The sequence below is a fragment of the Mus caroli genome, unplaced genomic scaffold, assembly GCF_978045245.1.
Source record: "Mus caroli unplaced genomic scaffold, Mus_caroli_1 scaffold_18, whole genome shotgun sequence".
NCBI lineage: Eukaryota > Metazoa > Chordata > Mammalia > Rodentia > Muridae > Mus > Mus caroli.
In genome coordinates this window covers 62,205,851-62,230,097 of record NW_028227273.1, presented here as the reverse complement: position 1 = coordinate 62,230,097, position 24,247 = coordinate 62,205,851, and the positions used below count along the sequence as shown (strand labels likewise).

Here is a 24,247-nt window from a genome sequence, read left to right as displayed (position 1 = left end):
ATCCCAGCATTTGGAGTCGAGAGAAGAGAATCTCAAGTTTGAGTTCCAGGCCAACCTGGGCTACATAAAGAGACCTGGAGGGCTGGTGAGATGGCTCAGTGGGTAAGAGCACCTGACTGCTCTTCCGAAGGTCCAGAGTTCAAATCCCAGCAACCACATGGTGGCTCACAACCATCCGTAACGAGATCTGGCGCCCTCTTCTGGAGTGTCTGAAGACAGCTACAGTGTACTTACAATAAATAAATCTTAAAAAAAAAAAAAAAAAAAGAGAGACCTGGAAGGGGGAGGGGGGAGGTGTCTCTCTCCATCTCTCCTGCCCTGAGTTTAGCATTGGTGAAATATGGTGAGCTCCAACTTCTGATCTTCCTGCCTACTCAGACCTGGGATTGCAGATCTGGGTCACTATGCATGATTAGAAGGGCCACATCTTGTTCCAGGGAGAAATCTTCTGGGCTGGAAAGTGTATGCCCTAGGGCAAGAGCCTAGTGGGTCTGAGAAACCTGCTGCCAACCCGGAAGGAGAGCCTGTTTCTTAGGGAGCCAGTTACTATGCTGAGTTGTTTTGCCTCCCAGTGTATCTTATTTTGTCATACCAAGGGCAAGAACACGAACAGCAATTCCCAGGGATCCTTCTCTCAAGATCCCAAATGTCTGGCCAGGTCTTAAGAGATATGATAAACATATATCAGTGGTGGTAGTGACTTAAAGCCACGATTACAGTGCCCTTAAGAGAAGATGGGAATTTGAATAGAGAAACAACCCTATGAAGATGCAAGCAGGCATTGGAGTTACTGTAGACACACAAGCTGCCAGGACTGCTTGCCCCTGGCCCTCGGCCACCTCCAACAAAGAAGAGGAGGACTAAAGAAATGACGCCCACCCCCACCCCCGGTCTCCAGCATCCTGGAAACACACACACACACACACCAGTTTGCAGTTCGGTCCCATGCAAGTATTTCCATTTTTCAAGTTTCTGAGAAGTTTCGTTTTATTTTATTTTTTATTTATTTATTTATTTTATTTATTTATTTTTGTTTTTTCAAGACAGGGTTTCTCTGTGTAGCCCTGGCTGTTCTGGAACTGACTCTGTAGACCAGGCTGGCTTCGAACTCAGAAATCCACCTTGTCTCTGCCTCCCGAGTGATGGGACTAAAGGCATGCGCCACTACGCCGGGCTCTTCATTTTATTTAAAATTGAAATTTTTGGGCTGGTGAGATGGCTTAGCAGTTAAGAGCGCTGACTGCTCTTCCAAAGGTCCTGAGTTCAAATCCCAGAAACCACATGGTGGTTCACAACCACCTGTAATGAAATCTGATGCCCTCTTCTGGTGTGTCTGAAGACAGCTACAGTGTACTTACATATAATAAATAAATAAATAAATAAATAAATAAATAAATAAATAATATTTTAAAATTGAAATTTTTGAACTCATTTGAGAAAGCTTGAAAAATGGCAGGAAGAATGTTTGGTTTCGAACCCAGGACAAGGGACTGAGGTGCTTATTTTACAAACCAAAGCAGACCTGGCATCCCTCAGTCCCTACCTGGCCTGAAACCCTGAACTCTCCAGACAAGAGAGAGAGAGAGAGAGAGAGAGAGAGAGAGAGAGAGAGAGAGAGAGAGAGAGAGAGGAAGGATAGGCTGCTCTTCCCCCAGAGGCTCCTCTGTATACAATGCAGACATTTTGGTCTCCTCCCTCGCTCCCTCTTCTTCTCCTCTTCTCTCTCTGTGTGTACTGCTCCCTCCTCTCTCCCTCCCCTTCCTTGGCTTTGGTCCTTGGGGTCAGTGAACCCACCTACCCAAGAGCAGCTTCCCAGTAAACCTGCCTTTACTATAATCTAATCTGATTTAATTCGGCTCATTTCGCGGGCAGCGAAGAGATAACCTATCAAAGAGTAGGAAGAAGTGAGAAGAGCCTTTCGTGCAGTTTCCCACTGTGTTCTCTGTCTGTCTGTCTGCCTCTCCTTCACACACACACACACACACACACACACACATGCATGCACATGCCATCTGAGTTGTTGAAAGCAAGCTGCACACAGGTGAGAGACAGCCCTAGTTCGCTCTCCATTGCTGTGATAAACGCCATGACCAAAGTGACTTGGGGAAGACTAGGTTTCTAATGCTTACTAACATGTTAACAGCCATTGTTGGGGGAACTCAGGACGGAAACTCAGGTGGAGACGGGGGGAGGGGGTGGGCAAGAATTGAAGCTGAGACTGTGGAGGACTGCTGCTTACTGCTTTCCTCCTGGCACTCAGCCTGCTCCCTTATAGCACCCAGGACCACCCAGAGGCCGGGGCCCTCCCACATCTGTCACTAAGAAAACTTCCCACAGGCCTGCCTACAGGCCAGTTTGATGGAGGTATTTTCTCATCTGGGCTTCCTTCTCAGATGACTCTAGATTGTGTCAAAATTGACGAAAAACCTAGCCCTCCCAGTCAGCCTTTCCCCTCAATACTTGAGGAGTTCCTAAAACCAGGACTGCTTTTCATACACACAATGCACCTGTCAAATCAGGAACTTAACCAGGTCACTGTGCTCCGGTGGCCTGCCATTACGCAGAGTTTGCCAGCATCCCCAATGCTGCCCTCTGCCAAGTCCCTGGGGTTGTGCGCCCCCCTCCCTTTTAAAAAAAAATCTGGAAGAGTTCCAAGGTTACTCTGTCTCTGAAGAACAGGAACATTTTGGAAGTGCCCATGATGCTTTGCAGAATACCCACTGATTTTAATTAGTGTGCTTTTCTTCCTTTTGGCCAGACACAGGGATGACACACTTCCGGAAAGCCATGAAAGGGATGCTGAGTGATGCCCACAGCCTCCATCAGGGTTTCTTTTGTCCCCTTGCTCCTGCTAACTTTTTGTTGTGTTTGTGACAAGGATTTTGTGCAACCCAGACAAACCTTACACTTGCTATGTAGGCAGTGGTGACCTTGGACTTTAGATCCTGCCTCTAGTTCCTGAGTTCCGGCATGACAGTTTATATGTCACCAGCATCATGCACCCTTGGCCAGCATGCTGACAACTGGGCTCCATCTCCAATTCTGGGCCAACTGTAAGTGCATGGCTGGAGCAATCTGAGAATCTTGAGAAGTTCCTCTGCCACTCTGGGATTACTAAGTATCTGGTGGGAAGACTTCAGACCCATGGAGATACTTTGGTCTTTCACCCTCTAATATCAACATTGAACCCATTGTTATTGACAGCATTAACAACTGACTTTGTAACCACATCATTCTCTACATTAATCATTGGCCCTTACCTGGTAAGAGTTGTCCTCATTCATGGATCACTGACTGTATATTTTAGTCTTGGATTTTGGTTTTGATCTCTCTACATAGCCCTGGCTGTCCTGGAACTCCCTATGCAGACCCAGGCTGACTTCAAAATCACACAGATCCTCCTGCCCCTGTCTCCTAAGTGCTGGGTTTAAAGGGGTGTACCACTATGCCGGCTACATTTGTGTGTGTGTGTGTGTGTGTGTGTGTGTGAGGATCTAGCTGTCCAGGAAGCCTAGCTACCTCATTAGGAATTGTGATTACAGGAATATGCCACTGTGCCTGGCCTGGTTTATTCATTTGTGTCTCTGTGAAGCCATTTTTTGTTGTTTGTTGTTTGGTTTCAGACCCCAGAACAAAGGACTGAGGTGAATATTTTACATATCAAAGCAGACCTGGCCACCCAGCAACCTTCAGACCCTACCTGACATACCTAGCCCCCAACCCTGAACTTTCCAGCCCAGGGTCTGGGCTGCCCTTCCCCCGAGGTGCTCCTCCTTATATAATCCAGACATTTTGGTCTATCTTCCTTTCTCTTCTCTCTCCTCTCTCTGTGTGTGAGCATCCTTTCTGTCTTTCTCTTCCCCTTCCCCACCTTCTCTCTCCCCACGGTGACTTCCCTGGCCTCAGTCCTTGGGGCCAGTGGACCCACCCAAGAGCAGCTTTCCAATAACCCTGCACTGAATATAATCTAAACTGAATTGAATTGGCTCATTTCACCAGCAGAGAAATAATTTTTTTGCTTGTTACCAAGCAGAATGTTATTATTGAAAGTGCGGGGCTGGTGAGATGGCTCAGTGGGTAAGAGCACCCGACTGCTCTTCTGAAGGTCCTGAGTTCAAGTCCCAGCAACCACATGGTGGCTCACAACCATCCTTAAGGAGATCTGACTGGTGTGTCTGAAGACAGCTGCAGTGTACTTACATATAATAAATAAATAAATATTAAAAAAAAAGAAAGTGCAATGTTGAGTATTTATTTTTATAGACCATCACTGGGTAGCCTAGGCTGGCCTCAGACCATCACTGGGTAGCCTAGGCTGGCCTCAGACCATCACTGGGTAGCCTAGGCTGGCCTCAGACCATCACTGGGTAGCCTAGGCTGGCCTCAGACCATCACTGGGTAGCCTAGGCTGGCCTCAGACTCGGGGTTTTATGACACTCCCCCACCAATGCTCTTAATGAAATTTAAAATAAACACAATATAGTCTTTAGTGATCACAGAGTTGTAACATTGTGGTCACAATTTAATTTTAATACTTGGTCAACTCTAAAGGAACCCCAGCACCACCGACCAGCTGGACCAGATACGTGCGGCCTTATGCTGCCTTCTATTTTCATTTCCATGTGAGACAGGTCATGATGTGGACCTGGATGTGTGACGAGTCACAATCTGGACAAGAAATCACCGGGAAAACCAGCGCCCTTAACCTGCCCCTGGTGAAAAAGTTTGTGTCTCTCTGCTCCCTGTTTTTGTACTCGCTGGACAGCTCTGTTGTAAGCACCCGTGTGCCTGCTCACAGTCTGGAGAGCCTCTCGTCACTCACAAGCCACAGTGGCAAACATGGGCAAGAGTGAGTTGTGGAGAAAACCCTGTTTACACCGTCACCCTTTGAGGCGGTCCCCACCATGTCAGAGCAGAATCCCCCTCTTTTCTCCGATTTGACTTATGCATCACTGATTTTGGAGGTCACACGGCTGTGCCACTGTGCCGTATCATAAGGTTCAGACAGAAAAAGAAAAAGATACCCTTCAGAGACACCTATGGCTCTCCATTTGGCCACAAAAACTGAGACAAAGAGCCAGGTGGCAGTGATGCACACCTTTGATTCCAGCACTCAGGAGGCAGAGGTAGGTGTGTGCCTCTGTGAGTTCGAGGCCAGCATGGTCTACAGAGTGAGTTCCAGGACCACAGGAAACTCCACCCCTCCAGTGCTCCCCTGTCCCCATATTGAGACAATGGACTCCATGGGACCAGAATCCCTTCAGGAGTCCAATGCCATGACAAAGCCAATGAGAAGGCAACTTACTGCACACAAAGAGATTCTTCTTAGCCGGACGTGGTGGCGCACGCCTTTAATCCCAGCACTCGGGAGGCAGAGGCAGGCGGATTTCTGAGTTTGAGGCCAGCCTGGTCTACAAAGTGAGTTCCAGGACAGCCAGAGCTATACAGAGAAACCCTGTCTCGATTCTTCTTGGTTCTGACAACTTGTGAGACCGCTTTGCTGAGAACCTCAGAGCTGAGAAATAAAGATGAGCAGGATCACAACTTGACTAGATTCTTTAGCTATGCAAACCTCTGACTTCAGGCTGTCGATGTGGCTGCCCTAGTAAAGGCACACAAGTCCCAGAGCCTTAAAATGCCAGATGCAGCTGTGTGGTACAGATCTAGACTTGGTAATCAAAGCAAGAGGCTTATGGGCCAGTGAGCCTGGACTGAGTGAGTACACTGAAACAAGAAGACCCTGCCCCATCAAGGTGGGACCAGAGGAGGCCCGGCCTCTTCAGGGTGGACCAGAGGAGACCCAGCCTCAGCAAGGTGGACCCAAGAACCAACTCCTGAAGTATGTCCTTGAACTCCACATGTGTGTACCCCCCCACATGCAATAATTAATTAAAACTACAAAATGTCCATGCTGAAGTCCCTTGAAGATGAAGTGGGAGACTAGGGCGGCAACATGGCCAGGGTGGGGGGTGCGTCTCTTTGGTTTTTTCCAGACAGGGTTTCTCTGTGTAGCCCTGAATGTCCTGGAATTCACTCTGTAGACCAGGCTGGCCTTGAACTCAGAAAATCCACCTGCCTCTGCCTCCCAAGTGCTGAGATTAAAGGCTTGCACCACCACTGCCTGGCTATTTGTGGCTTTTCTTGAAGCTTTGATAGATACCCGACCAAAGTAACTCAAAGGCTCATGGTTTGAGAGGACAGTGTCCCTCATGGCACTGGGAACATGCAGCTCAGATCTCAAGAGGACACAGAAAGCAAAGAGCTCAGCCAGAAGCTATACTGTCAAGGTCCATCTCCAGTGACCAACTGATCAACTCCCTCTATTATGGTTCTGCCTCCTAAAGGTTCACAGCCTTCTGAAACAGCAGCATCAGGAGACAGCGTTTAAACCCATGAGTTGGTGGGGAACAATTTGCAGGAAGCTGCAGAGGCCAGAAGTGGCTGATCCAAGTGCTGGCTGGTTTTGTGCCTGGTGAAGGAGTTGTTCTCTGCTTGCTTCCAAGATAGGGCAGATCTGCTGTTACATCTTCTCCAGGACTGAACACTGGTCCTTGCTCAGGGGAAGAGAAGCCACGGCCAGGGTCTTTATTTCTGTCAGGAGGGCTTGTTTTGCTAAATAGGTTGTAACATTTACTCTTGTGATTTTGATGGGAAAATAGTCCCAATTGCGAATTGTGACAGTGATAACTTGATGAGATTTAGGGACAGATCTCTGGGCATATCCGTGATTACATTAATTACAGTAGGGGGACACGCCTTAAATATGGGCTGCACCATCCTATAGGCTGGGATCTAACGGAATAATGTGGGAGTGACCTGGGCAGTGGCGTTCATCTGTTCTTCATTGTGGACACACTGGGTCAGCCACCTCACACTCCTGTCCCACCATGTCTCTCATGCCACTATAGTAGGTGGTACCCCTGAAGTTATGAGGCAAAACAAATCCTTTCTTAACAAGGTTTGAAGATTCTGCTAGTGCCATTTTGGCTTATACTGCAGACTCAAAGGAAGAGCTGAGTCTATAGTCTAGGTGGTTCTTACCTGGTATAAACAAAAATTTTAATTTGGGGCATAAAAATCCCAGCAGGTGAGGGAGGGTAAGGAGCTGTAGTGACCAGAAGTTTCTCCTCAAGGAGATTCTGTGACCTTCTAATAGTTTCATATAATTCTTCATTTGTGGTGATCCCAACCATGGAATTATTTCATGTAACTAAAATTTTGCTGTTACAAATTATGTCTTATGGTGACCTTTGGTGACCTCTGTGAAAGGGTCATTGGGCACCCCTCCCCATCCCCAAAGGGGGGTTTTGATCCAGAAGTTAAGAATTTCTTTCTGGGGCTCAGTGGTTAAGAGCACTGACTATTCTTCTAGAGGTCCTAAGTTCAATTCCCAGCAACCACTTGGTGGCTCATAACTATCTGTAACGGGATCTGATGCCCTATTCTAGTGTGCCTGAAAAGAGCAGTGGTGCACACATATACATTAAATAAATAAAAAAAGAAGCTTTTGGAGCCTAAGTCATAATGCATGACAGACTGGAGTAGTAACTCCTTCTGTTTTGTTTTTTTTTTTTAATATTTATTTATTATATCTAAGTACACTGTAGCTGTCTTCAGACACACCAGCAGAAGGCATGAGATCTCACTATGGATGGTTGTGAGCCACCATGTGGTTGCTGGGATTTGAACTCAGTACCTTCGGAAGAGCAGTCGGTGCACGTAACCGTTGAGCCATCTCTCCAGCCCTGATATATCTTGTCTTCTTGCTCCAAGAGCAATGCTCTGAAGGCATCAGTGACCAGATGCTTACTAGCGCTTCCTATGGGACATCCACAGTGGGTTCCAGCCCAAGGTGGAGCTGTCCAGATGCAGTATGGAAGTAGCTAATGTCACTGAGGATGGGATTTGACTCGGGCCTGGCACTGAGGTGTGGTGTGGCCACAGTATGTCATCACCGGTCGGTCACAGTATCTAGACTGGCAGCTGTACCCTACCTATCTCCCAGCACAGGTGCTTTAGGACAGGAGACATCACACAGAAAGACCTCAGTGTTGAGTGCTGATGGGACATTTCCTGGGCATGTAAATGCACGCTAGCCATCCAGTCTACCAGGACATATGCACTGCATAGCTTCTTAAGTCCCAGCTAGAAGACACACAAGTCATGTGATCCTGCAGGTCACCTCACCCCAGGACATGCTCTCTTGCAAGTATGGTTGGCAGCCCAAGGCTGAGTGTCCAGGTTATAGCAGGACATTGGCTCATTGGCTGTGTCAGCAGAGAGAGGCAGAGACCCCACAAGCCTTGAGGGAAGCTCCTGGTCATTAAAGGTACCACAGCAGTTCCTTACTCTCGCTCACCTGCTCTGATTTGTGTTCAAGGATACCGGGCTAGCACTTTTTTTTTTTTTTTTTTTTTAAAGATTTATTTATTTATTATATGTAAGTACACTGTAGCTATCTTCAGACACTCCAGAAGAGGGAGTCAGATCTTGTTACAGATGGTTGTGAGCCACCATGTGGTTGCTGGGATTTGAACTCCAGACCTTTGGAAGAGCAGTCGGGTGCTCTTACCCACTGAGCCATCTCTCCAGCCCCGGGCTAGCACTTTTAGGAAAGCAATTGCAGGGGGCTGGTGAGATGGCTCAGTAGGTAAGAGCACCTGACTGCTCTTCCGAAGGTCCTAAGTTCAAATCCCAGCAACCACATGGAGGCTCATAACCACCCGCAATGAGATCTGACGCCCTCTTCTGGTGTGTCTGAAGACAGCTACAGTGTACTTACATTGTAAAAAAAAAAAAGGAAAGCAATTGCAGGCAAAGACTTTCTAAGAAGTCACACCATAATCCCAGCACTCGGGAGGCAGAGGCAGGTGGATTTCTGAGTTCGAGGCCAGCCTGGTCTACAGAGTGAGTTCCAGGACAGCTGGGCTACACAGAGAAACCCTGTCTCGAAAAACCAAAACCAAACAAACAAACAAACAATAAAAAGAAGTCACACCAATACTGTATCACTACAAAGTTTATTCAGAAACCCATCTTTGTTGTTTTTTTTTTAAAAAAAAATCCCATTATGAACTGGCTTGTCAACCAACTACAACACTGTCTAGCAGACACACGGTAAAAAGGGCTCGGCTCAGAATCGTCCAGATCTTTCCCGGTCTCTTGACCGCCTCCTGTCACGCTCCCGTCCTCCGCCACCTCCACCTCCACCTCCACCACCGCGCCCACGGTCTCTGGATCGGGAACGCCGTTCCCTGGATCGGGACCTGGATCTATGCCTGAACCAAGAAGAAGAAAATGTATCAGAAGCAGAACACGACAGCCCTGACTGCATAGATGTGCACCCCAACTTTAGATGCACCTGTAAACTGAACAGGTGTGTATATTCAGTATGATATAGCTTTCAGAACCAACCCAAATGCTGTGGGCAATCACAAAACAAATGCTGGTCTGGGCAGCAGTGGGCTCTGGATGCCCACCCAAAAGACACCCACTGGCTTGCAATGCATAGCCCTTCTCCAACCTGACCCACTTCAGGACTTGCTAGGCAGAGTCCATTGGGCCATTTTTTTGGGTGCGAGAAAACCATCTAGAATCAGTGAACTCACTTGATTCATCCTGACCCTTGCTGTGATGCAGGCCAGGAAAACAGGAGCACAGTGCCCATCTGTCAGCAGGACAGCAAGATGACCCTAGTGCCACTGCCCACTGCAGGCAAAACCAGACAACCCGCACACCTTCACAATGCCTCCCTGTAAGCAGGGGCAGGATTCCCCTAGGCATTTTGTATTTGAGATAATGTACCAGGACCTGAGAAGACACATTAAGGACAAGCAGTTCCAGGTCTGGCTTTCCTTTGGCCCTGGGGAGCTTCCCCATTCACCGCCCCCCACGCCCTTCATCCTGCATCCAGAGGACTCACTTCTTGCGCCGGCGCCCATACAGCTCCCGTCGTAGCTCTCTTGAGATGGGCTTCAAATGCATGAAGTTGCAGAAGCCCCCTCTTGTGCACTCTCTGTGGGTCAGATCCAGACATGTCATACTGTGCCCCCACTGACTGAGCTCTGCCCACCACACCAGTCACGCTCTTCCTTCCTTACCCCATTTCATACTGGCGGCAGCAGGCTTCCCTGAAATCAGTTACTGGGGAGAGCTCTGCATGGATCGGCTGTCCATTAAACCAACGGTTATTCAAGTCGATCACAGCTTTCTCTGCATCCTCCTCACGTCGAAACTGAAAAGGCAAAAACAAAGTGTCTACCACTCTACTGCTGTGTTGCTAAGGGCTGATTCTCTACCCCACTACTGTTACACACACTCACTGAGGCAGAACACTAAACAGAGAAAACTCGCTGGCCAATCCTCCCCAGGATAGACCCCAGGGCAGCCAGGTGTTTCCTTCCTTTTCAAGTCTAATCCACTAAGAGCAGCTTGTTGCCACACAGCCTTACTTCAGAAAAGGAAACAAAGTATACAGGCTAACCTGTGCCAATGCAAGCAGCTTCAACCTTAGAGCTGACTCCTCACTAAAGCCACAGACACCAGGATGGCACCCACAGCGCCCACCAGTCTGTACCTTGACATACACGTTCCCCACCAGGTGGTCTCCTAGGTTGTCACAGACGTTCATCTCTTCAACTTCCCCGTACTTCTCTTCCATCTCAGTGAAGACTTCCTAAAGGAGAACAAGCGTTGAGGAGCACCATACACAGCAGGTCTCTCAGGGCCACCCCGACCTTGCACCCGGCCGGCACTTACCTCAAAGAACTCATCATAGTGCTCCTGCATCTCCACGTCGCTCACGGCACCTGCAGTCAAAGACACCCAGATGGTGAGCCCTGTGGCCTCGCTGCCCTCGAGCTCAGCTATAGTGACTGTCTAGAGGACGCCAGGCCAGAGCTGCATGCTACAGGAGCACCGACTTGCTTGTGCCTTGGAGTTGCTGAGATCTTAAATGCCCACAGCCTCAGTCCTGGCTACCAAAACCATAGCCAGCTTTAGTTGGTACCAAAAGGGCCATACAAAGTTCAAGGAAAAAGGTGACTCCTGGATTAAGACCTTTTAAAAATAAAACTGTGTTCCTTAAGACTGGAGGCCAGGAAGTACACTGATTTCCTCTGTTAGGTCAAAATGGAAGCTGAAACAAGGGTGAGTGATCAAGAGCTTGCTCATGTGCCTTCAGACACTGCCAACCACTGAGTGCTAGAAAATTCTGATGTGATCGAAACCAAAGCCACCAGACTTCAGCATTTGGATGTCTTGCTATAAAGAGAGTTAGTCCTTGTTGAAGGTGTTCCGACCTTTGCATCGTTTCCTCTCTCTAAGCCGCATGCAGTAATTGAAGCCATGGCCGCTCATAAGCACTTCTGCCCAGTCTATCCCACTGATCCCTTCCTTAACCCCAATCCAGGACACCACAGAACTGGTCTGTTAATAAAGTCATGTTACAAACAGTTGGGTGAGGAGCCAGAAAGGCCCTTACAGGGGGTGTGGGACCATGCCGGGTCTGAATTCAATTGGTCCCTTCTGTGAGCCATATTCCTAGCTAGACAAGCAGAGAGCTCACAGGCCCACTTGCCCCTTTGGTGCATCTCACAAAAGGTATTTGGTTAGGTGTGGGGCAGTATCTTGAAGTCTGCACAAAACTCATTTGGTAACTGAAACTAAGAGCTAGCTAACCTATGTCCTGATTTTGATGACTGCAGCTCCCTTTCCAACTTATCTGGAGTTGTTTTAGTTATTTTGACTTTTGAGGAAACAAACTGTCCTGAAAATCCAAATTTTATTGAATGCACCAGGCTTTCTTGACAGGAGCATTATGCCCATATGTGGTACCTGACCAAACCTTCAGGGGTGTCTGACCCTACCTGAGAAGGAATAGGTCAGAGGCAACAGCAAAAGACCAAGAAACCTGCTCTACAGGCAGAGTGTAGCAGCCAAAGTCAAAGCCATCTGCATTCGGGTAGAATGAGAATAGGAAAAAAAATATTGCTATGCTCTGATAAACATTTGGTGGTGGTTTTAAGACTGATGAACACACCTATTTTGTTCCAGTCCCCATCTGTCAAAGCGACCCAAAGGCCGACGAGGCCAGCACACCAAGACACTGACCAGAACACCAGTGGGCTCAGTGTATTTTAAGTACTACTTTTCTTACAGAAATATTATTCTTAAAGCTGAGACTCCTTTAACTTTATTTTGTGTCTATGAAGTGCATTTTCCTATACATGTCAACCTGGGAACTAATTTGCTCTAAAATAAAGTTAGTTTCATTTACTTTCTACAACCGGGACCCCAGGATTGGAAGATTTAATAAGAGCTGAAAATTCAGTTTACAGTACACCCAAAAACACTGTGAATTGCAAATAGAGACAGCAAACACAACATCCTGTCAGGAAAGCAGAGTCCCCAAGTGAACAACCAGTTACCAATCACTTGTTTTCCATTTGCTTGTATCCCAGGGCAGGGAACACAAACAAACGTTACTTAATAAAGCCACACATAAACATTTCCCCCCTCCTACAGTCCTCATTTCTAATAAAACAAAAGCAAGCATTTACTCCGGGGACTGATTGCCAGGTGACCACTATCTCAATTTAGAGTGCTCTATCATCAGGTCAGGGTCATTGTCAAGACGCTCAGCACCTGAGCAGGAAACACATGAAAAGCCCCACCTACACAGACAGGGCACCACAGGTTTCCCAGCCTGGCCAGGTCCAGCAGGTGGTGGTCTTGGGACCATTTATTTTCAAGAGATGAAGGTTTTGGTGAGGGGTGTGGTGGATTAGGCCTGTGGCATCCAAGGGGAGTCTACTTTGGGTCTGGACGTGACTGCATCCCAGTGCTCAACGGTAGGAATACAGTGGCTCCCAGCACAGGAAGTGATGTGCAAGGTTTACTGATGCCAGCTTAAGCTGTCGCCCCACCAAGTACCCTTCATTACCGAAGCTCGAGATGAGATGCTATCTACGTAACGTGGGTGGCTACACACTGAGCATCCCTTCTGCTGAGTGCTCATCTGATTAGCACACCTGCACGGGTGGGTGAGTGAGTCAGTGCAGGCTGCAGACCCTCACCTGGGAAACACTCAGAACAAGGCCCTCACAGAAGAGCATGACCTCTGTGACATGCAGTTTATGGAAATGAGGCTAATGAGCAACAAAAATCTTAAAATTTCTAAGCAATTTCCACCCGAGTTCCAGAAAGCGAGAGAGCCATTCAGATGCCGCTGCTCTTCAGAGGGAAGAACAGACCTCCAACTCAATCCCAGTGCATCCCAGGGTGACGGTCCAAGTGCGGAGGGAGCAAGAGCAGCAAGTCCCAACTATTTCAAGGGCGCCCTTGCCAGTCACTGTCATCCTGACTAAGGGGCAGGAGTTCAGATCTCGAGCAGGTCAGTGGGGACAACAGCTCCTGCCATCTCTAGGACGCGGTTCTTGACACTAGCACAGCAGACCAGGTGGATGGACACTGAGCTCTGACACGCAAGCCCAGGGAACCAGGGAAGGAACTTGTATGAACTTACAGCGCAAACCGTCAGCAGACTGGGAAGAGTTTTGAGGGTTACGGTAAATGTTCAAGAGGGCAATGGTCTGAAATACAAAACGCAACAACTTTATATTATGGAAATTAAATGTACACACTTAACCGGCTGCCTGTGACGATCGATCGCTTCAGTTGAGTCAGTGCTGAAAGAGAGCAGGTTATTTCCCTCGCGCAGAGGTGTCCCCTTAGTTGGTGGCTGTCTTGAGCTACGCTAACTCTGCAGTGCAGGGAGATCTCATGAGATGCCAATATCGCACTTCTGCCCACAGCGGACTCTCCACTGCTAAGTGCCAGCCCAGCAAGGATGGCACCAGCTCTTAGCTGACAGAGACGGAGAGGAAAAGTGCTTGCACCTGCAATGGACCAAGCACTCGCTGTACCAGAGAAATACAATATCTCATGTCATGAAATCTCCACTTCCTAGAGGAAAAATTATAATGGTGAAATAAAACCCACAAGTACTGGGCAACTTACCTTGTTGACTCCTTAATATTCCTACCATTTTAACTTTACAGAAAGAACTTAAGAAAGGCCAGGGTTCAGTCACAGTAAAGGCCGACAACTGGCTACCGGGCTAGAACCCGCTTCCTGTAGGTGGACACTCTCGTGACAAACATAAGTCAACAGGAGAGGCCGGCCAGTGACTTTCCCTAGGAGAGCGCCTCCTGAGCGCTTGTGGCCCCTGTCAAGTTCTGGCTGTGCGCCACGAGGTTCCAGCACCGTGTCCTGTTTGCAACAGCTCTATGTCAGCAGCTCAGAGCCAGCGTTATGTCTCAATTAAGAGTGGGCTCTTGAACACCATCGTTTAAAAAAATTTCTCCAACTGTGGGACTTACAGTGTGAGCCGTCAGCCGTCTGTGCACTGTTTTGGGGATTACGATAGATGTTTTGAATCAAGATGGTCTGCGGGGAAAAAAAATAAAAAGGGGAATTCTACTGGCTGCTGTGCATATATTAGACAATTGCAAAGAGACAGTTTGTTTGCAAACGGTTAACGTTTGTTTGTTGTTTTTCTCACAAGTCAGACACTTGTGTCTTGTGCAGAGTATACCAAAACCATCATATTATGAAAACAGAGTTTGAGCAGTGACTTGGGTCAAGTCAGCCAGCAACCAAGAAGGAATTGTATCTGTTGTTTGAGTGGTCCCCGTTACCAATAATAAAGTGCTTCAATACAAGATAAAAGAACGCTAACATTTTCTTGTACTTCAAGCCAGCACACCACAGGTTAAAAAGTCACATAATCGCATTCCTCACAATGTCATCTGTCCTAACCAAATGCATACTTCAACTGTACGCAGTACTAAGGTCTCTGGTCTCTTAGCAAAGCAGCCACGCCAGTTGTCTTGATACCCGACTCTTATTTACACTTTCTTGGTGGGTCTCTGTTTACATAATACAATAGTTAAAACATTTGCTCTTTTGCGATCCTTCTTTTTAAGGAAAAAATCCTTTTAACCCTTGTGCTTTTAACTGGATCAGGCAGACTTGAAACCTTACACTGTACCGTTCTTCTTAAAATCAAGTTGTCTGAAAAAACAAACCATGTTGAAGTTAGTAAGCTAATATAGTACATCAACCTCACGCCCACATCACTAGAGCTTACAAAGAAACCCACCCTGAATTCCACTACCATCATGCTAGCCAACACTGCGTGACCTACAGCACAGACTGCCTCTCAACAACCTGCTGGAAAGAAAGCAATTCTAAGTGCTCTGCAAACCAGAGCTCAGCTTCCGGCTGTGCTCAGAGGGTGCAGGGCGAAGAACAGTGTCTGGGAGACAAGTCTGCCGCTGGAACCCACCTGGGAGGAAGGTTGAGCATCGGACCACACACCCTAAACCACTGGGTTAAAGCAGCCAGCCCTCAACCACCCTGGTGGGCCTGCACCTTCAGAGGTTTCCCAGAGCTGACTTTACCCAGCTTCCCACTGGGAGCATGGTGGCAAGTAGATACCTGGTCCCTGTAGGTCTCCCCAGTACTGGGGCCGACAAAGGCTGCTCACTGTAGGAAAAGCAATGTAAAAGGGGAAGCTATAGTTACCTCTGACTAGTCAACCAAACTCCACTGAGGTAACTGTTGTTGTGTCGAGCTTACATAGTATACGGGGCCCACCTCCCAGCTTTGTTCTAGGCCTCAGTGCTTAAGAACTCTTGAGGCAATTGTGTGCAATACTGGCTCAGAGAGCGCTGAGAACAACTTCTCTCTGCCCACAAGCTCACATGCCGGTCAACCAAGTACAGAGACACTGAAGGCATGCAGAGTCAGCAGCCTAAGACCACTGGGTCAGCTGGGAGATTTTGTTAACAGATAAATAACTCACTCATAACAGTTTAAAGCAGATGGTTTGATAAGTCTTAAATTTCACTAAAAGAGAAGGACCCTTTAGGGTCATTAGGACAGATGCCTCTGATACTAGCCACAGGGCAGTCAAGGATAATTGGGAATGTTCTCCCCTCTAAAAACATACAGTGCTGTGGTTTCCTGGGGTAACACAAGGCTCCCTTCTTCCTTATATATATATATAACTGGCAAATGTCTTAACCTTCTACAGGAAAACTAGTATACAAGAAGGAAAACCCTGTGAAAGGAAGATGCCCTGCAGCTGTACGTAGCCTGTAGGCTGTACGTAGTCACTGTACGCAGCAGTCCAATCTAGGCAGGCTCAAGGAGACCTTCCAGTCTCCCACCTCTTCATTTATTAGCAATCTGTGCCAGGACTCAACTGCCTTTCCCCCACAACCCCACCAAACGAAATATGGGACTGAGTTTAACTCGGGCAGACCTAAGCCTAAGATAACAAACACCTCTCAGTGAACCCAAGAAACCCTGACAGGAGCAATTTATGCCCATCTTTAAGTTTCTATGCTCATGATGCCTTGTGGTGTCAAACCATGGACCTCACTGGGGTATTACAGTATGCTGGGTCTGCTGATAGACACCCATGCCAGCATGCCTCCCCCAGTGACTGCATCACTACTGCTCACTGAGGAGAAAACCCTCTATATCCACTAATGTCTCTCTGTAAGGGAGAAGAAAGGGGCGGCAAACTCCAGCTTTAGCCAACACCCAACCATATTTTAAGAAACTTCTCTAAGGTCAAGGACAGCAAGACTTCCCACTGGGTAGGTCCATCACCCTCTGTAACAAATGCAAAATAAAACCAGAGGGAAGATTTAACTTGCTGAGGGCATGAGAATGATAATCGCTCCTGAAAGCACAAGAACTTTTGATAATTTGTGAAAAATAATAAAATAAAAAGCAAAAAACCCAGCAACACACAAACCTGGCTAAAGGTTGGTTTATTGTGCAACCGAGAACATCTGTCTCCATGACGACATGCTCCGATTTTGAAATAAAATGAACAGTTGACTCTGTAAAGGGAAAACAAGAACTGATTATTTCTGGCAAGATGTGGCAGAAACGCCATTAACTTGAAGCTACTTTCTTCCATGCTACAGAAGTCAGGCAGCTCTTGCAGGCAGTGTTAGAGGTCACCACTCTAGCTCCCACAGGACTTCTAATTCTAACTTGCCTCCTGCTACCCTAAGCTCCTCCCCACCCCCTGCCTTTTAACTCTGTGGGTCCTGGGGCACTGTTCCAAGGACGAGGACATGTTGCTTGCTCACAGGCCTGAGTGCTGTCACCACATAAAGAAAACAGAAGACAAAGTCCAGGCTCTTTCCAACTCATGCACCAAACCAAGAGGAAATTTCCAAACTGCTCTGAAGCAAGCAGGTCTCTTGGCTTCACCTCAGTGCAAATGTGCTATGTGGAGGGCTAGCCTGCTTCCCACATCACACATGAGCACTTCACCTGCCACAAAGCCCTGCTCAGATACTCCAAGGAGCCACAAGCAACCAGAACCATCAGGTGCTGGGTTTTGGTTTTTTGTCTGAGCTTCTACTTGATGTAGCTTCCCTATGAAGATGTCAGCTGCAGAGGCAGGACTGCCACCCCATAGATACTTTTAGTGAGAACCACATGCTTAAGTCCTGGCCCTGGAGTAAAGGCTGAAGGTCATATGGTAGACCGTGAAGCCCAGGCATCCTCTGCTGATCAGACAGCAAGTCTGTGCACTTATCTGGAAAGGAGAATGGGCTCCTTACTTTACATAACCTAACTTGATTAGGTAATGGGCAAACTTCTTGGCTGAAATACTCAAGGGTTCCACATGAAACAGCTCTCAAACCTGCACTCCCAGCAAACACTTGGCCTCAGCTGAGTGGCGGCAGCACACACCTTTACTCCCAGCACTTGGGCGGCAGAAGCACGGGGATCTCTGAGTTTGATACCAGCCTGGTCTACAAAGAGCTCCAGGACAGCCAGGGCTATGCAGAGGTGATTTCTGCCAGACAAGCTTGGGTCTAGAGAACAAGTCACAGCTACATATTTGATTGGTAAAGACTCACCACTTAAAAAGCCCCAAAGTTAGCCGGGCGGTGGTGGCGCACACCTTTAATGCCAGCACTTGGGAGGCAGAGGCAGGCAGATCTCTGAGTTTGAGGCTAGCCTGGTCTACAGAGTGAGTTCCAGGAGAGCCAGGGCTACACAGAGAAACCCTGTCTCGAAAAAAAACAAAACAAAAAAGCCCCAAAGTTAATAGGCACCCATGTTCCTGTTTCAGCTAAAACCACATAAATAATCTCAGTTGGTTTTGTTGCTGGTTTTTTTTTTTTTTTTTTTTTTTTTTTTTGGTTTTTTGAGACAGGGTTTCTCTGTATAGCCCTAGCTGTCCTGGAACTCACTTTGTAGACCAGGCTGGCTTCGAACTCAGAAATCCGCCTATCTCTGCCTCCCAAGTGCTGGGATTAAAGATGTGCGCCACCACGCCCGGCTCTGTTTGTTGGTTTTTTAAATTGTGAATAGCTTGCTGAGATGGCCCTTCTCCACACAGACATGAGCACAGGGCTGGAGTGACTATGCTTCTGGTTTTAGGCATCATCGCAGGGAAATCTCTCATGTGAGAACTGGCATACACATGTTCTAGCCCATTTTCTCTGTAACCACAGTTTAGAGAAGGCACTCTTCCATGACACCAAGCAAATTTTTTTTTTTTTTGGTTTTTCGAGACAGGGTTTCTCTGTGTAGCCCTGGCTGTCCTGGAACTCACTTTGTAGACCAGGCTGGCCTCAAACTCAGAAATCCGCCTGCCTCTGCCTCCCGAGTGCTGGGATTAAAGGCGTGCACCACCACGCCTGGCTGACACCAAGCAAATTTGCATGTATTTTTGAGACAGAGTTGCTAGGTCCTGGAACTTTAAAAAAAAAGATTTTATTTAATGTATATGAGTACACTGTAGCTGTCTTCAGACACTCCAGAACCTGTTACAGATGGTTTTGAGCCACCATGTGGTTGCTGGGAATTGAACTCAGGACCTCTGGAAGAGCAGTCCGTGCTCTTAACCGCTGAGCCATCACCAGTCCTGCTTCCTGGAACTTGTTATGTAGACCAGGCTGGAACTCAGAGATCCACCTACCTACCTCTGCCTCCAGAGAGCTGGTACTAAATGTACCACCACACCTGGCTTTTGAGTGTTGATTTAAAAGTACTTATCTGGCACTACAGGTGGTTGTAGGACATCAGATTGCAATAAAGTGGATTCAGGGAACCACACTACTGGCCTCTTCAAGAGCAGTTCGCACTCTGAACCACTGAGTCATCTCTCCAGTCCCTTTAATGTATTTTAGTCATCCTTAACACAAGGCACAGCCTTCCTTCATGACTTCCTGAGAACCCAGACTTTATCCCAGCTGATTCTCCAAGACTGGTCTAGACCTAACATCCAATCAAATGTCTCTTGAGTGACTGCCGATTCAGGCATGAGACTTTTAGAAACATCCCCTCTTTCAAACACTGTAGACTGTATAAAGGTGCCTGATCGGACAGCCTCCATCCTGGAAAACAGAACATTTTAAGAGTGAGAATGTGGCACCCAAAACGTTATCTATTGCAAACGCTTACCACCGTGACTGACATCTGCATAAACCTTGTACAAGATTCAGAAACATAAAGATGGTGACTACTTACTGGAAGCAGATTAAGCTAGATACTTAAATCCTTAGGTTTTCAAAGTAGGAATTATCCTTCAAAGCGTCCGAAGACATTCCCCTTAACCTAAACTTCAGCCGACACGCGGAAATGAGTATGTGCCTCGCAGCACACGACCACAGGCGGGAATATTGCTATTCCTTTTCCTATTACCCTAACAGTTGGCTACGGAAATGCAAACCTTAATTTAAAAAGAAAGGCGGGTCCGCCAACGCTTAGGCAGGCAGGAGGTTTATTCGGTCGAAACCGCTCCCAAAGGTCGGCCCCAGCACTGAATGCTAGCGAGGACCGGGCCACAGCACTTCCGACACGACAACTCAAAGCCTAAAGTTGCAAGAAACGTGTTACCTCGCCACAGAAGCCCCGGGCAGCAGTGGGAGTGCGGCGTGGGGCAGGGCCCCGCGTAGAACCCGGCATGGAGCGCCCGCCGTGGAGCTCGAGGCGCCGAGGCCCAGCCCGAGCCGCCCGCCAGTCCCGCCGCCCGGCCCACGAGGCGGCGGCGCCGAGCCGCTCGAGGCCTCCAGGCCCGAGCCACCCGCCACGCCTGGACGTCACCGCCGCTTGCCTCGACCGGCACCCGCTGCCCGTCGCCTCCCCAGCCCAAGTCCCGGCAGGCCGGCCCTACTCACTTGTCTTTTTCGGTGCCGAAGATGGAGGCCAAGTATTCCGCCATTTTCGAGCGGACGACTCTGGCACGGCAGCCGACGCTGCCGACTACGCCGACGTTCCTCCGGAGACGTCACCCGACGCGACGACGCTCTCCTCCCCGCCCCCCCGTCGTAGCGACTCTGTCCAATTGGGAAAGGTGCTGCCAGCGCAGGGGCGGGACGAAGAGCATGAGGAGGCTCCGCCCCCTACCCTGGCGCCTGCGCACTCCTTGGCGCCCGGGCGGGTCCCGCGCATTGCTTGCGGCTTAGGCTGTGGACAGCCGCTCCGCGCGTGCTCAGCACCGCTGTTTCCCGCTCCCGCCGCCGGAACCGCGCCCTCTCCCCTTGCTGGCCCTCCTGTCCCAGGCCTCTCACTAGTGCAGCTGTAGATAAGGGGCCCTGTCCGGCCTCCTGGAGGGCCTTAAACCCACAGCATCCTCACAGTCACAAGGTTCACCTTCAAGTCACCAAATTTCCAGGCAGAGCCTAATCTCTGTTATCTCAGGCAGAGACCCAGGCTGCGGGGTCATCTTGGTTGGATGACTTTATCTGCTCTCTCTGGCTATAGAGCCACTTCCACCCGAGGATGAACCGTGGAAGAGGGTTGTGCGAAGCTGGGGTCTCCTCACAGGCTCTCACTAGTTAACCTGGTTACTGGAACCAGGATGAATGACCCGATCAGGGCCACCAGACCATTAGTTTGTTCATCCTTCTTTCTTCCCACACGCCCATTCACCCCTCACTAATTAAGCTATCCAACTATCCAGACCTCACCCATTCATCTACCCCTGTCACATCTATTTATCTCTTATTTGGAGACATTAGAAGAATAAGCCTTGTGACACATATATAGACACAGGCTGCTACGATGTTTGTTTTATTGTGCGTGTTTTGTTTTTTGTTTCTCCATGAGATGGTCTTATGTATGCATCAGGCTACAGCTACTATGCACAGCTACAGATGACCTTGAACTTCTTTTTTTTTTGGGGGGGGGGGGTTCGAGACAGGGTTTCTCTGTGTGTAGCCCTGGCTGTCCTGGAACTCACTCTGTAGACCAGGCTGGCCTCGAACTCAGAAATCCGCCTGCCTCTGCCTCCCGAGTGCTGGGATTAAAGGCGTGCGCTACCACGCCCAGCTGACCTTGAACTTCTGATCCTTCTGAATCTCTACCATCCCGAGTGCTAGGGTTACCGGTGTGTACTACCAAATAGGTTTATATGATGCTGTATGTTAAGCAAGCACTCTATCAATTGAATGACATCCCGAGCCTTGGTTGGTGTAATGTTTAAATCCACTTTTCTGAGTTATGGAGAAGAGGCTTCTGGGTATGTCTGTGAGGGCAGGGATAACCACTTTATACTTCGCCATGCATTGTATCACTAGGCTCTCTCTCCCTCAACTACAAGTAACTAATACAGCTGGGACGACAGATGCCTGCTTGGACATGTCAGCAATTGCTCCAGCTGACATGACAGAGAGTTTAAAAGAATACAGACCTGGTGACATCTATTCCTGTTAGTGGCCTTCTATGGCTCCCAAGGCTCTAAGTGTACAGGCATCTTTCTACTTTTTGTTTGTTTCTTTGTCTGGTTGGTTTTGTTTTCCAAGATAGGGTTTCTCTGTGTAGCCCTGGTTGTCCGGGAACTCACTTTGTAGACCAGGCTGGCCTTAAACTTACAGGGATCCACCCGCCTCTGTGTCCTGAGTGCTGAGCCTTACCGGTGTGTACCAACACCACCTGGCTTCAAATGCAAAAAGTTTGAAAGGCAAGCTGGGAAGCAAGGTGTGTCAATGCATACCTTTTATCCCATGTATATGAGTTTAAGGACCAGCCTGGTCTCCATAGAGAATTACAGACCAGACAGATCTACATAGTGAACCCCTCCAAAAAGAAGGAAGAGTGTTGGCTGAGCTACTCAGTGCTACAAATGCTTACTTAGCATTCATAAGGCTCTAGGCTCAATCCCCAGTGGTTTTGTGTTTAAGGACACAGATAAAAGAGGGAGGCAGTGGTGGTGCACACCTTTAACCCTAACATCTGAAGCAGAGGCAAGTAGATATCTGTGAGTTCAAAAACAGCCTTGTCTACAGAGTGAGTCCCGGACAGCCAGGGCTACACAGAGAAACCCTGTCTGGAAAAAAAAAAGATGCAGATAAATGGAATTTATAAGTGCATGTGGGAAGCTCTTTGCCAGCAATAGAGCTGGCAACGAGGATGCTACCATATGCCAGGGAGAGCAGTAAGCTGGCCGTAACAAGCTGCAAAGAAGCAGGAGCAGTTGAACTTTAAAGGTGAGCATGAATATGCAAAAGTGCAGAGCAGTAAAGCAACCTGCCTGGATGGACTGCTTCCTCACCGGAAACAGCTGAGAACCACACTGGCAGGTTTTCTGTGAACCTGCTGCATGAAAACTATCATTTGAACAAGCACCAGAGGCTGAGGAAGCAGTGTGCCAGCCGGCTCCATTTCTAGTGAGGCAGGGAGGGCTAACAGAGGAACAGGTGGCACCGTGAAGCTGGCAGGTTGGAAAGGCTACAGGTGTGAGCGTGGGCATTTTGCCTCTTATGCAAAGGAAACCAGGAAATGTTCCCTGTCTGGCTTTCTGGTATAAGTCCCATAAATTCCTAACCGCTAAGCTGGCCTGGAAGAAAAGCCAGCCTTTGGTATTCTGCACAGCCTCTCAGCGCATCCATCCTGAATGTCTTTTGAATAGTCATGTTCTTGGCATTTACTGTCCCTCCCTTTATGAAAGGAGTTTTATATCCTTTAAGAAGAGGGAAGATAAATGACTGGAGAAGTACTGGGGTGTCGTACCACTCACTGATAGATAGATAGATAGATAGATAGATAGATAGATAGATCTTGGCACTGTCTGTGCAAGATCAATACCAGTATTTTATCACTTCCATAATTGCAAATGTTTAGACAATTGGCTAGTCCCATCAGCACATGCCTGCATGGTCTCTAGGTCTCTGGTTTTGTTTTCTTTCTTTCTTTCTTTCTTTCTTTCTTTCTTTCTATTCATATTTATTTATTTATTTATTTATTTATTTATTTATTTATTTATTTTGGTTTTTCGAGAAGGGTTTCTCTGTATAGTCCTGGCTGTCCTGGAACTCACTCTGTAGACCAGGCTGGCCTTGAACTCAGAAATGTGCCTGCCTCTGCCTCCCAAGTGCTGGGATTAAAGGCATGCGCCACCACCGCCCAGCTTCTTCTTCTTTTTAAGATTTATTTTTTATTTATATGAGTACACTGCAGCTGTCTTCAGACATACACTAGAAGAGCGCATCAGATCCCATTACGGATGGCTGTGAGCCACCATGTGGTTGCTGGGAATTGAACTCCGGGCCTCTGGCACAGCAGTCAATGCTCTTAACTGCTGAGCCATCTCTCCAGCCCATTTTAATGGTTTTTTAAGACAAGGTTTCTCTGGACTTCTGGTCTCCATCCTCTGTAGAGCAGGTTGGCCTTGAACTCAGAGATCTGCCTGCCTTTGCCTTCTGAGTGCTGAGTTGATTAAAGGCAAGGGCTATTACTGCCTGGGTTTTGTCTTATTTTTTTGAGACAGAGTCTTGCTGTGCAGCCTTGGCTGGCCTGGAATTCACTAAGTAGACCAGGCTAGCTCTAAAGTGACAGGGATCCACTTGTCTCTGCCTTCCTGGTGCTGGTACTATAGGCATGTGCCATCATACCCACCCTGGGATCACTGTGTTCAAAACAACCCAGGTCAGAGCCAAGCAATGGAGGCACATGCCTTTAGTCCCAGCACTTGGGAGGCAGAGGAAGGCAGATCTCTGTGAGTTCTGGTCTACAGATGAGTTCTAGACCAGCCAGGGCTACACAGAGAAATCCTGTCCAGAAAAACCAAACTAAATCTAACCAAAATAAACAAACCAGAACAAACCAAAACCACCACCACTGCAACTAAATCAAACCAAAGCAAAGCAAACCAAACCAAAACAAAACACCATAGCCCAGCTTTTGCATGGTGGCACACACT

General features: G+C 48.1%; 1 protein-coding gene across 3 annotated transcripts; it reads right to left on the bottom strand.

Moving 5' to 3' along the window:
- Window positions 1-9,001: 9,001 nt before the first annotated feature.
- On the bottom strand, window positions 9,002-20,336 carry U2af1 (U2 small nuclear RNA auxiliary factor 1). 3 transcript variants are annotated; one of them, XM_021186518.3, is made up of 8 exons: window positions 20,226-20,336; window positions 16,832-16,919; window positions 14,382-14,448; window positions 10,759-10,808; window positions 10,577-10,675; window positions 10,101-10,234; window positions 9,923-10,015; window positions 9,002-9,278 (listed from the first exon to the last, which is right to left on the bottom strand). In XM_021186518.3, exons 1-8 carry the CDS (start codon window positions 20,267-20,269, stop codon window positions 9,134-9,136), a joined length of 720 nt encoding a protein of 239 aa, XP_021042177.1. In that variant the 5' UTR covers window positions 20,270-20,336; the 3' UTR covers window positions 9,002-9,133. The 3 variants fall into 3 exon arrangements, with proteins under 3 accessions (XP_021042177.1, XP_021042176.1, XP_085689486.1); XM_021186517.3 differs by lacking the exon at window positions 14,382-14,448 and adding an exon at window positions 13,526-13,592; XM_085833360.1 differs by lacking the exons at window positions 16,832-16,919; window positions 20,226-20,336 and adding an exon at window positions 13,526-13,592 and having other exon boundaries at window positions 14,382-14,401.
- Window positions 20,337-24,247: the final 3,911 nt, after the last annotated feature.

Coding starts and splice junctions, on each gene's coding strand:
- U2af1 (XM_021186518.3), bottom strand. CDS start 20,269: ATGGCGGAATACTTGGCCTCCATCTTCGGCACCGAAAAAGACAA. Junction 10,809..14,381: donor GACGGCTGACGGCTCACACT/GTAAGTCCCACA, acceptor CTTTGACTGCAG/GTGCCGTGAGCGACGTGGAG. Junction 10,235..10,576: donor TGGGGAACGTGTATGTCAAG/GTACAGACTGGT, acceptor TTGCCTTTTCAG/TTTCGACGTGAGGAGGATGC.